This window comes from Humulus lupulus, chromosome 3 (genome assembly GCF_963169125.1).
Source record: "Humulus lupulus chromosome 3, drHumLupu1.1, whole genome shotgun sequence".
In the NCBI taxonomy this organism is placed as follows: Eukaryota; Viridiplantae; Streptophyta; class Magnoliopsida; order Rosales; family Cannabaceae; genus Humulus; species Humulus lupulus.
This window is the reverse complement of record NC_084795.1, coordinates 279,150,104-279,163,931: the sequence shown is the minus strand read 5'-3', so window position 1 is coordinate 279,163,931 and position 13,828 is coordinate 279,150,104. Positions and strand designations below refer to the sequence as shown.

Here is a 13,828-nt window from a genome sequence, read left to right as displayed (position 1 = left end):
AAATATAATCCTAATATAGATCATAACTAACAGCAAACATTCCCAGAACATGCATAGAAAATAATTAATTTCCACGTATTCTAAGTAGGTGGACATAGGTCAACTTGTTTAGGGTCGAACGACTATAAATTTCTTCTTCTCTATTACTCAGTCTTTTTAAACACTAAACCAACATCCTTGTGCTTATAAGAATTTTATCATTGATGAAATTTGTCATCAACACTTTTCATTCTTGCTAATTGTATCCTTAGAGATGTTGTTTTTCTTCTTCAGGTATCGTATTTGATTTATTATATTGTTATGGGTCCCTTGGAAAAATGGCCTGTTTTTTGAAGTCATTTTGCACTTTGGCCTAGTTTTGATAATTATTTACAAAATGGTCTCTTACACTCGAGACAGGTGGTCGAAATTTTTTAGACAAATGGTTGAAAAATTCAAACAACTAGTTGAAATTTTAGATAGAGATCATTTAATTTTGCAAAAAATTATCAAAACTAGGTCAAAGTATAAAATGACTCCAAAAAATAGGTTATTTTCACCAATTACTCTATTGTTATCAAAATTGAAGAGATGTGTAGAAGAAGAGTTATACTCATTTTTCCAAAAAAAAAAAAAGGGGTCATTTAACATAATTTCTTATGGAACTTTTTCATTTGTTTTGTTTCATTTAGTTTCTTTTTTAGAAATATGACAAGGAATAAAGATTGAATGCCATCAGAGTATCAGTATAATATAGTGACATAGAGTTAAGCCCAAGGTCCTAATATTATTCCTTGTTCTTGTCTTATCTGTGACAATGTTGAAAGGAGGGAAATTTGTAAAGTGAATGAGAACTTATATAAAAATGGAATATTAGAAGTTATAAGGTTTTAATTTTGCATGGAGAAAAAATCAAACTTAGTTATAAGTGACCATTGGATAAGAATAAAGGTGATTGTGTGGATTGTAAGAATGATGGCATTGCAATAATAATAAAAACTATCCACAACCATGCATTCTAACTAATAAGTCTCTTTGGAGTAAGAAAAAGAAAAGAAAAGAAAAAAGCAGGTGGACTAGCAATAATAAAGTTGTTTCTTCGTACATAATATAATTATTTAAGTGGCCAAGGAAATAACAATAGAGGAGAGCAAAGCATTAATACAATTATATTAAAACTTAATAACAATTATAGATCAAAGGTACGTAGGTTACCAAATTGACGCTTCTAGTTTCTTTTGCGCTAGCAAGTAAGTGTTAGGAAAAAATAGATTGCTTCAATGAAAATAGTAAGAAAAATACAACTCTATACAATATATTACAAATAAATAATTATTGATTAAAAGGAGTGTTACAACTCTATAACTAAAAAATACAAATAAAGGGAGAAAGAGATGTAATATGATAGAAATAGAAAGTACAACTCTATTACAAAATATACAAATAAACTAGAAGTGTTTGAACAAATGAAATAAAATGGTTACAACTCTTAAACAAAAGTACAAGTAAATAGAACAAGAAGAAAAACAATAGAAGAAAATAAGAACAAGAACAAAAACAATAAACTCTCACTCACACAACCAAAGTGAAGAGTGTTGGGGATCACCAACTTGAACAAGGTTGGAAACCTTTATCCAAAAGCTTATTTCTCCCTAACTCAAGCACTAAGGGATCTCTCACAGATATTGGAAATGCTTTCTGGATTTATCAAGCCTCAAAGTATGTCTAGCCAAGTGCTCTAATAGATAGAAAATGTTGTGTCTTTCAAGTGAGCTATAGGCTCCTATTTATAGAGTTTAGAGACACCCTTTGAATTTCAAATTCCACCAACCCACATGGCTGTTACCAATGTTTAATTAGATTAATATGGAATTAAAATTGAGATTTGGGAGTTATTTGAGTTTTTGGAACCGTTCAACACATTTGGAAAAAACTGAAAAATTGGCCTGAAATGCACCTGTGGCCGCAAGCACTGCTCTCTGTCCCCCAGGCCGCGGCCACAGCCCAGTTTCAGCACTTGAAAATGTGTTGATTTTCCAAACGGTTCCAAACCCTCCCAAATAATTTTGTAACTCTCAAAACACATTATTAGGGTTAAAATCATATCTCTAACAGCCATTTCACATATGGCTTTATGAAATTCATCTCAATATTGTGTAACACAAAATTTACACAGTAAAGGGTAATATTTGAAAGTTGCAAATTTGTAACACCAAATATGTTACATTATTTGGATATATCTCATATATATAAATATTGTAACTCTCTATTATATGTTACAATATGTGACACTCTTTGTCACATTTATTTAATCTAAAACATTATATTATAATATAATAATATAATATTACATTATATTATAAAATAATATAACATTCCCCCACTAGATTAAATAATTATCTACTGTAACACGTATACAATCAATCATTATATTTTGAAATATAACATATCCCCCACTTGATTAAATAAGAACTCTCTCTTATAGGAGTCATTGCATTAGTGCATAAAGCAAAGTGTTTTTCAACTTGAACTTTACTATAGTGTAATTATCACAAAATTTGTCAAAAATTTGGTTGCACTAGGCATTGAACCATCTTTTCATGATAACAAATCGGTGATAACACACACACATTTACGATGTTCACTTGAGACCTCTATGTCTCGTTTTGCACCGTTAATGGCCATGTGCACTTTCCATTCATGGACGTTCTTGAGAATACTCTCAATTCTCATGAGAGGTGGCACCACCTCTAGGTCCATATAGGTAGAATTTTTACAGCATTTTGTTACCAAAAATACTTGTCTTCACAAGACTAGATTCTATTAAAAAACATTTCGGTTTTAACCCTCAACTTTGGTAACACACAAGTACTCAATATCTCAGATGGGACATGTTTTGAGTACATCTAATATTCACTTGATTGACTTGTTATTACCTATTGAACCTAACACTAGTTGAATAACTAGTGTTAAGATAGGTTACCATCAATCGTGAATCTCTTTAGGGAGTTTAAGTCTCATCCCTCAAGATGATGCAGCCACTAAATCCCTCGTTAGTGGCTTAGTGAAAAGATCCGCCAGATTTTCACTTGTTCTCACATAGGATATTGAGATGACTCCTCTTTGAATCAATTCTCTTACATATCCATGTCTTACACTAATGTGTCTAGACTTCCCATTATACACTCCATTGTATGCTCTAGCCAATGTCGCTTGGCTATCACAATGTATCGATATAGTAGATACATTCTCTTTGATTAGGGGATTCTCTATCAACAAATCCCTTAACCATTCGGCCTCTTTACCAGTAGCAGCTAGAGCTATAAACTCTGCTTCCATAGTGGAATGAGATATACAGGTTTGTTTCTTGGAACCCCAAGAAATTGCACCTCCACCAAGTGTAAATACCCAACCAATTGTGGACAAGTTGTCCCCAAGATTGGATATCCAACTTGCATCTGTATATCCTTCTAAAATTGAAGGAAATTTGGAGTAGTGAAGGCTTAGTCCTTTGGTTTTCTTGAGATAACCTAGGACTCTTCCAATTGCCTTCCAGTGATCCACACTTGGATTACTTGTAAATCTATTAAGTTTACTTACCGAAAATGCTATATCAAGTCCAGTACATTGGGCAGTGTACATTAGACTCCCTATAGCACTAGCATACTCCAATTGAGTCACCACTCTTCCTTCATTCTTCTCTAGTTTTACACTATGGTCGAATGGAGTATTGGCATCTTTAACCTAGAGATGGTTAAATTTGTTCAATACTTTCTCAACATAGTGGGCTTGCCCTAATGCAAAACCCCCCACTATGTTTCTTTACTTTGATACCGAGTATATGGTATCAACTTCTTCAAAATCTTTCTTCTTGAAGGTTGATGATAGAAACCTCTTCATTTCTTCTATCACTTTCATGCTATTACTTAGAATAAGCATGTCATCCACATATAAGCAAACAATGATCACATATCATTTATAAGTTTTGGAATACAAACACTCGTCTCTATTATTATGTCTAAACGCATTAGACATGATGGCTTGATCAAATTTCTCATGCCATTGCTTAGGAGTTTGTTTCAATCCATATAAGGATTTTACAAGTCTACAAACTTTATGTTCATATTTTGGTAGGACAAACCCTTCGGGTTGTTCCATATAGACCTCCTCATTGAGGTCACCATTAAGGAATGTCGTTTTGACATCCATTTGATGAACCATACAAGTTGTGTATATAAGCTAAAGCGAACAAAATTCTTATAGAAGTTGTTCTTGCAACAGGCGCATAAGTATCGAAATAAGCGATACCATCTTTTTGCCTAAACCCTTTAGCTACTAATCTAGCTTTAAAGGTTTGGATAGTGTTATCAGTGTGGTATTTTCTCCTAAATACCCACTTACACCCAATTGGCTCCCGGTGGGAGGTCTACCAATTCCCAAGTGTCATTGGAAAGACTGGAATCCATCTCATCATTGATGGCTTCTTTCCAAAATTCACTATCTCTCGATTGCATAGCTTCTCTATAAGCCTTAGGATCACCCTCAACAAGAAGTACAATAGGAATTTTCCTAATAACTTCCTCTCTATTTCCTTCTACCATGTAGAACAAAATTCGTTGAGAATATATCTCATCCACTACTAGACTTTTATGATTTTTAAGCCTTTGACTTCTTCTAGGTTCAAAGGGTTGCTTTACATCTTTTTGAGAATTCTCCTCTTGAGAATCAACTTTGGATGTAGAAGCTTGAGAATTGTTCTCATATAACAAATTCTCCTTTAGAGATGTTAAAGCTTGAGAATTGTTGTCACATAACAAATTCTCAAGAAATTCAACTTCTCTAGATTCAATCACAATATTAGACTCTAAGTCTAATAGCCAATAAGCTTTACTATTGTTGGCATAACCAACAAAAGCACACTTTATGGCTCTTGAACCTAACTTTATTTTATTACGTTCGTTTTTCTTGCAATATGCAAAGTACCCCCACACTTTGAAGTACCCTATGTTGGGTTTTCTTCCTTTCCATAACTCATATGGAGATATCTCATTTTTCTTCATCGGTATTCGATTAAGAATGTGACAAGCGGTTAAAAGCTCTTCACCCCATAAGTTGAAGTTCAACTTAGAAAACACCAACATAGAATTTATCATCTCTTGATAAGTCCTATTTTTCCTTTCGGCAACACCATTGTGTTGTGGTGTATAAGGCGCAGTGCACTCATGAATTATACCATTTTCTTCACAAAATGTATTGAATTCATTAGAGAAATACTCTCCTCCTCTATCACTTCTTAGCACCGTAATTTTTTTATTTAGTTGATTTTCAACTTCTAATTTATACAATTTAAAAGCATCAAAACTCTCATCTTTATGATTTAAAAGAAACACATGGGTATATCTACTAAAATCATCTATAAAAGTAAGAAAATACATTTTACCACCTCTAGTTAAAACACCATTTAATTCACAAAGATCACTATGGATTAAATCTAGTAAATTAGATGATCTTTCTACACTAGGAAATGGTTTATTAATCATTTTTGCCTTAACACATGTTTCACATTTACCATAGTTTTTAATATTGCATGCAATCATACCACATTTTACTACTCTTTTCATGGTTGAAAAACCTATATGCGATAGTCTGAGATGCCACAAAAATAAAGAATCATACTCAACAATATAGGCGGAATTAGCATTTTTATTGATAACATTGAAAGTTACATCATTGGTGCACAATTTAACCATACCCTCACAAGAGTACCCCTTTCCCAAAAATACATTAGATTTGGTAAGTATAAGTTTACCGAACTCAAAAACGGCTTTAATGCCAGGCTTGCCAAGAAAATCACCACTTACCAAGTTTCTATTCATTTCGGGAACATAAAGTACATTCACTAATATAACTTTCTTGCCGGAGGTGAAAAAGACTTCAATGGTACATTTGCCAAGTACCTTGGATTTGCCCTCATTGCCCATTTGAATATCATGGTTTCCCTTTGACTCTTCAAATGTCTTGAACAATGATTTGTCATAGGTGACATGGACGGTGGCACATGTATCATACCACCACCCTTTCACCTTGCCTTGGACCGCATTCACCTCACTAAGGGTAGCAACTATGTTTTCCTCTTAAGTTGCGTTCACCTTAGGTCCTTGTTGGTCTTTTCTATGCCTAAACTCTCTAGCATAGTGACCATTTTTCCCACACACAAAGCAAGGACCTTTCTCGCCCTTAAACTTGTTTGGGTTGGTTTTTGGACCCAAAGGTTTCTCGTTACCCTTTTTCCCTTTGTTTTTGGGATGTTTTGGTTGTGACACCGCATTTACTTTGGAACTCTCCATGAGACTCATCCACAAGTTTATCTCTACATATCGATTCCTCTTCGATTCGAATATGCTTTTGGATTATCTCCAAAGAATAATCCTCATTTTTATGAATGATTCTTTTCCTATAGCTCTTCCAAGTTGGTGGTAATTTAGCCACTATAGCACCAACTTGAAAGGCCTCGGGAAGCTCAATCTTTAAAACTTTCAGTTTGTTAACAATAATTTGTCATTCATGAATTTGAGGAAGAATAGGTTTATCACCAAAAAATTTGAAATCAAAGTATTGAGATATCAAAAACTTTTTGGTACCTTCCTCTTCCGCCTTGAACTTTTTCTCAAGTGCATCCCATATCTCCTTTACCGATTTGGTCTCATTGTAGAGGTCATAGAGCCTATCGGATAGGGCGTTGAGGATATGACCCCTACAAAGGAGATTGTCCTCCTCCCTCTTCCTTCTTTCTCCACCTCCTCGGGAGTGTCCTTGTCGGATGGTGTTGGGAGAGGTTCTAGAGTGGATTCTAGGATGTAGGTGATTTTGAGAGTGGTTAAAAGGAATCTCACCTTGTCTTGCCACCTAGTGAAATTGGACCCATCAAACCTATCCAACCTCACTAGGTCTTGATTCATGATTTTGATGGTTTCACCTTCCATTGAAACAAACAAAGGATTAAGCTTTTGAATGTTAGGAAAAAATACATCGCCTCAATGGAAATGGTAAGAAAAATACAACTATATGCAATATATTACAAATAAATAATGATTGATTAAAAGTAGTGATACAACTCTATAACTGAAAATTACAAATAAAAGGAGAAGGAGAAGGAGATGTAAGATGATAGAAATAGAAAGTGCAACTCTATTACAAAATATACAAATAAACTAGAAGTGTTTGAACAAAGGAAATAAAAGGATTACAACTCTTAAACAAAAGTACAAGTAAATAGAACAAGAAGAAAAAGAAGAAAAGCAATAGAAGAAAATAAGAACAAGAACAAAAACAAAAACAATAAACTCTCACTCACACAACCAAAGTGAAGAGTATTGGGGATCACCAACTTGAACAAGGTTTGAAACCTTTGTCCAAAAGCTTATTTCTCCCTAACTCAAGCACTAAGGGATCTCTCACAGATATTGGAAATGCTTTCTGGATTTATCAAGCCTCAAGGTGTTTCTAGCCAAGTGCTCTAATGGATAGAAAATGTTGTGTCTTTCAAGTGAGCTATAGGCTCCTATTTATAGAGTTTACAGACACCCTTTAAATTTCAAATTCCACCAACCCCCATGGCTGTTACCAATGTTTAATTAGATTAATATGGAATTAAAATTGAGATTTGGGAGTTATTTGGGTTTTTGGAACCGTTCAACACATTTGGAAAAAACTGAAAAATTGGCCTGAAATGCACCTATGGCCGCGGCCAGGGACATCAGTGGCCGCGACCACTGCTCTCTATCCCCCAGGCCGCAGCCACAGCCACAGCCCAGTTTCAGCACTTGAAAATGTGATGTTTTTCCAAACGGTTCCAAACCCTCCCAAATGATTTTGTAACTCCCAAAACACATTATTAGGGTTAAAATCATATCTCTAACAGTCATTTCACATATGGCTTTATGAAATTCATCTCAATATTGTGCAACACGAAATTTACACAATAAAGGGTAATATTTGGAAGTTACAAATCTGTAACACCAAATATGTTACACTATTTGGATATATCTCATATATCTAAATATTGTAACTCTCTATTATATGTTACAATATGTGACACTCTTTGTCACATTTATTTAATCTAAAACATTATATTATAATATAATATTACATTATATTATAAAATAATATAACTGTAAGGGTGTTCATCAAACCGACAACACCTTTCAAACCGTTCACACCGCACCACAATTTGCGGTTTGAAACCCTTCAAAGTGTGGTTGCAGTTTGCATTTCTGGCAAACCGCGTTGTGCGGTGCGGTTTGCGATTTTGAATTTTATAAATATGTTTCAAACCACACAACATCGTTATATATATTATTTTTTATACATTTTTTTCAATTTTACTACATTTAAACTTAATACATATATATATATTTATATAGTATAATATACACAATATCTAGAAAAATCATAATATACAGAATATTATATGTTTCATAAGTTGCTAACACATATTCTACTTCAACCTAAATATATTCCTCCTTAATTAAAATCTTTACTTATATATCACATTCTTTCCTTTGTTATTAGTTTGTTGTATTTTTATTATTTTGCTATAAGTTTATTAGTTTGTTGTATATTTATTATTTTGTAAAACACTCTTTACTTATATATGAGCTTTATAATTAATCTTTATTAATTATAATGTTTAATTGTTAAAATATTTGGCGATAGGTATAAACCGTCCACACCACACTGCATTTTTTAGGTTTATGCGGTGCAGGTTGCAGTTTGGAAAATTGCTCAAATTGCATATGCGGTGCAATCTAATAAATTGGCAAAAAACTGCAATGCCCGCACAACAAACACCCCTACTAGCAAGACATATTAGCTAGTTGAGGTCTATGTACGTACATTTAAGAAGATAAAGCTATTTTTAAGTATAATTTTTTTTATGGAAATGAGAAAAGTGTTGTGTTGGATTGAGTATTTACTTTAAGATTTGTGAATTACACCTTTGATTATTTATAGTTCTTGAGATTCTTTATTTTAAGATTACCAACTCAATTTAACAAACAATTTAATTAATGCGGAATTTAAACAATTATTTGATCAGATAGATATTCTGATGAATCAAGACAGATTGAAGATGAATCATAATATACGAATAGAAAGTAAATAAACTAAAAGTAACGTGACACAAAGTTTTTTACGTGGTTCGGAAAACCTAGTCCAAAGGAAGGAAGATATATATGTGCACCAAAACCAATCTTGAACAGAAAGAATGTCAATTCTTGAAACACAACAATTGAATTAGAGGAGGGCATCCGGTTGGAACCTAAATATATTCCTCCTTAATTAAAATCTTTACTTATATGTTACATTTTTTTCTTTATTATTAGTTTGTTGTATTTTTATTATTTTGCTAAAAGCTTATTAGTTTGGTGTATATTTATTATTTTATTAAACACTCTTTAGTTGTATATGAGTTTTATAATGAATCTTTATTAATTATAATATTTAATTGTTAAAATATTTTACTATAAGAATAAACTGTCCACGCACCACACCGCATTTTTTTTAGGGCTATGCGGTTTGAGGTTTAAGATATGTGAGTTACACTTTGATTATTTATAGTTCCAAAATTTTGAATTATAAAATATAAAAAAAAAATTAAAAGGTATATATATAAAAAAAAAATCAATCTAAAGTTGTTTCTTCATACGTACATAATTAAAAAGTAAGTAGTCAAGGAAGGAATTAACAATAACGACAGCAAAGCATACTTATCCATTTATCCATTTTCTTTTATCTATTAACTTTTGTGTGCTGGAATTTATCACTCAACTCAGTTAACTTTTAATTTAACTAGAGCTAAAGTATAGATTAACCTATGGTTAAGTTATGTGAACTAAGAGTAAGTGTATGTGGCTCTTCTATATAATAGAATTGTCTTAGTTCATAATAAATCAAACACAACCTTTATTCTTTTGTCAGAAGCAGAAGAAAGAAGGAGATATAGTGAAGGCTTCATCCACAGAACACCACCCAATATGTAAGGCTTCAATATTATTATGCATGGCTTTGTTACATTTATTATATATAATAAATGCAATAGTGTTAAGATAATATTCTATATATTTATATTTATATGTGCATGCATGCATGCTTATTACTATAAAGAACATGATGTAGTCATGTCATGTGCATGGTTTGGCGAAGTATAAAGATTTTGTATGTTTAATTGTTAAACAAATTAATTTGTAATTACTGGTATAAAATAATAAGCACACGTACGTGCATGTATATGACCAGTGTTGTATCTTTTTTCGTGCATGAATATTTGGATTAGCCAGTATTTTTGGCAAAATGAGCTTCAACGATGATCAGCCGATTGTTGCAACTACCCAAGATGTATCAGGTTTGTGTTTGACATTATTTTTCCATAAATTAATATCTGAATATTATATTTCACAACTAATATTAATTGTGTTTTTTTTTTTTTTGGATCATATTTGAATTTGGGTCGATGCATGTGGCAGAGGAAAGATACAGGAGTTCATTTGTAGCAGGCAAAACAAAGTTGTCAATCATCAACAAGACAGAGGCGCCACTAGAAGAAACGAAATTCAAGGTGATGTTGGAGCTGACAGGGTCAGGACTCGGAAATGATAGACCTGGAGTTGATCTTGTGACGGTTTTGGATGTGAGTGGGAGTATGGCGGGTGAGAAGTTAGAAAAGATGAAGATTGCCATGCAATTCGTCATCAAGAAACTCAGCCCAATTGATCGTCTGTCAGTTGTGACATTCGAGGCTAATTCGAAGAGGTTGTGTCCACTGCGTCAGATTACTGAGAGTGCTCAATCTGATATTGAGAATCTAGTCACTGGTTTAAAGGCCAGCGGTGGCACCAACATCACTGCTGGCCTTGAAACTGGCTTGAAAGTCATCAATGGCCGCACTCTCAGCAGCGGTCGTGTGGCTGCTATCATACTTATGTCTGACGGTGAACAAAATGCTGGTGGTGATGCGGCCCAAGTTGACATCGGCAATATTGTGCCCGTCTTCACATTTGGTTTCGGCACAAAACATGATCCAACGGTATGTACGTACGCACATGCATGTTTCATAGCTATTCACTACTTCTCTTTCTCTCTCTCTCTCTCTCTCTTATATATCCCTTTCTCTCTAGGTGCTCAATGCCATTGCACACAAGAGCAAAGGAGGAACATACTCAGATGTCCAAAACCAAGACAACTTGAGCATTGCATTTGCCGGGTGTTTGGCTGGGCTTCTGACTGTGGTTGTTCAAGACTTAGAGCTAACTGTCACACAAGTCGAAACCGAATCAACCATTGAGAATGTGCGTGCTGGAGCCTACCCTCAATCTAAGGGCAATGAAGCTGGCTCTGTAACCATTTCATTTGGTGATCTTTATGACAAAGAGATACGTAAGGTCATGGTAGATCTTGTTCTTCCTTCTGTTGGCAAGCGAGCAGGCCCAGGGGCAGATATTATACAGATCGATTATACTTACAGGTACGTATAGCTAATAAATTAATGCTTAATTTTGTAAAGATCATCATCATCAATGTTTCATTATAATTATATAGCAATGGAGGGAAACCCTTTTTCGCAAATACACTGTATGCTAACGTACGTCGCACGGGGGCAAATACGGAGGAGAAGGAGGAGGTGTTGGTAGAGGAGAACCGTCTTCAAACTGCAATGATGATAAAAGAAGCAAGATCCATGGCTGACCAGAAGAGGCTTGAGGAGGCTCGAGACAAGATCCTCAATGCCCAAAGCATGCTTAATGATGAGAAAACCCCTGATAATCCATTGATTGAGATGCTGAAAATTGAGTTGCAACAGCTGCAGAGGTTGATGAAATCACAACAGATGTATGAAAACAAAGGGCGTCCTTTTGCACTCTCTTCTGAGACATCTCATGATCGCCAACGTTTCGCCACAAGAGGAGATGTGGAGAAGCTGCGTTTATTTGCTACACCACGTATGGATGCATACCTTGACCAAGCCAAGGCATTTGATGAGGACCCATCCAAGCCATTGCCCACTTCGGACCAAGATATGCTCAAAGAACTCGCTGCAGATCCCCTTGGTACCATCGCTGGAGCTCTTAGCTACTATATTCAGTCTGCCATTCAGTCCCTTCAAGCCATTGACAAAATAATCAACAAAGCTCGTTGATCATATACATATACATATGATCTTATTAATTAATGCATGTGTGCTTTAATTATATATGTACTCCTTGTTGTCGTTTCTGCTTTTGCTTAATTCAGTATTTAAATAATAAGCCCAGATCATAATAAAGTGGTGTGCATGAGATGGGATATGTATGGTTTGTTTGGTTTGTTGGTTGCCTGATAACAGACTTATTTAATAATGGTACATTTCCTTAATTTTCAAGTTATATATTCTTTTTATTTTTTAACCTTACGAGCTCATCTAATATATATTTGATTTATAAATGAGTAATGGGAGACACACACTTAAATTGTACACAATTTTTACTCACATGTTAAGTTTTAACAATGGATATTTTTAAATGGGGATCACATCAATTTTAATTGTTAGTTGAGATTAGCTAGTGCAAAGTGAGTATGTCTCAATCATTACTCTTTATTAAAAAAAAAAAAAATTATTCTTTCCCCCTACACAGTCACAAGTATCAAAGTTATGCAAACACTACACAACTATCAAAAGTCATAAATGATGTAGTCATATAAGAGCACAATTATAAATATCGTATATTGGAGCACAATTATAATTATTGAGTCAAATATAGTATTTACTCATTTTGTGTGCCAAATTTGACACAAAATTTACATCTTGCATTGGATATGGTCTAAATGTTATCTTTATCTTCAATTATACTATTTGTAACTACCAAACAACTGTAGTGTTTATATTTATTGACATTAATAAATTAAGGGAAAATACTAATTTGGCTCATGTGTTTTGCCTGAATACTCGATTGGCCCCTATGTTTTGTTAAATGACAAATCGGACCATGTGTTTTGCAAAACGGATCAAAATGATACCCTGAGCCTAATTTTGGTCAAATAATTTTTAAATATGACCAAAATACCCTCGAGTTTTATTAATTAATGAATTAAATAGATTTCCAAATAAAAATAAATTCAATTTAATTTAGAATAAAACTATTACTTTTTTATGTAAAAAAGTAAAACAAAAATTAAATCTGCTAACAATCTGATATTAAAAAGGAAACCCTAACTTTATTTTCCTTCTCTTTCTCTCTCCTGTCCGACCCTCTCTCTCCTTCTCTCTTGTCTACCTCTCCTTCTCCACTGCCATCCATGGCAGCTCCAGCATGCGAGATCCCCTGGCAATACGCGCTCCACCAGCCTCCACCTCTCACCGTCGCATGGCCACCTCGGAAGTTTGGAGGCTCGACTTGAGTTGTATGATATCGTGCGTGGCGACGAAACCAGCTCACTAGAATCCATGGACTCCAAGGCTGTTTGCTTCTATCTGACCACCTCAACCCGTCATGGGTTACACTGTCACCACCATTAGCTTCCTCGTGGTCAGGGCTTTAAAGCCAAGCATCTTCTGTGACCAACCCTCCTTCCGCCTGTGAACTCATCCCATATTCCCATTCACATTTTGTACCAACTCTCTGATCTGATTTTGTGTATTTGATGTCATTAATATCTGTAAATAACATACTTGTAGGAAGATAAAATGGAAGAGGTTGCACAAGGAAGAGTTTGGACGGGTAAAGATGCAGCATCACGAGGTTTTAGTCGATGCAATAGGAGGTCTCTCTAGGGCTGTTGCAATAGCAAAACAGAAGGCCAATATACCACAAAACAG

At 34.3% G+C, this 13,828-nt stretch overlaps 1 protein-coding gene across 2 annotated transcripts; it reads left to right on the top strand.

Moving 5' to 3' along the window:
• Window positions 1-9,929: 9,929 nt before the first annotated feature.
• LOC133824547 (E3 ubiquitin-protein ligase WAV3-like) lies at window positions 9,930-12,371 on the top strand. Of its 2 annotated transcripts, none has more exons than XM_062257444.1 (5): window positions 9,930-10,015; window positions 10,313-10,381; window positions 10,503-11,062; window positions 11,154-11,500; window positions 11,575-12,371. In XM_062257444.1, the coding sequence occupies exons 2-5, from the start codon at window positions 10,330-10,332 to the stop codon at window positions 12,170-12,172; spliced, it is 1,557 nt and encodes a 518-aa protein (XP_062113428.1). In that variant the 5' UTR covers window positions 9,930-10,015; window positions 10,313-10,329; the 3' UTR covers window positions 12,173-12,371. The 2 variants fall into 2 exon arrangements, with proteins under 2 accessions (XP_062113428.1, XP_062113430.1); XM_062257446.1 differs by having other exon boundaries at window positions 9,938-10,015; window positions 10,317-10,381.
• The last annotated feature ends 1,457 nt before the right edge of the window (window positions 12,372-13,828 follow it).

Excerpts from the sequence above, each read along its gene's own strand:
- LOC133824547 (XM_062257444.1), top strand. The coding sequence starts at position 10,330 with ATGAGCTTCAACGATGATCAGCCGATTGTTGCAACTACCCAAGATGTA. Across the intron at positions 10,382-10,502 it reads AACTACCCAAGATGTATCAG|AGGAAAGATACAGGAGTTCA; the intron begins GTTTGTGTTTGA and ends TGCATGTGGCAG. Across the intron at positions 11,063-11,153 it reads GCACAAAACATGATCCAACG|GTGCTCAATGCCATTGCACA; the intron begins GTATGTACGTAC and ends CTTTCTCTCTAG.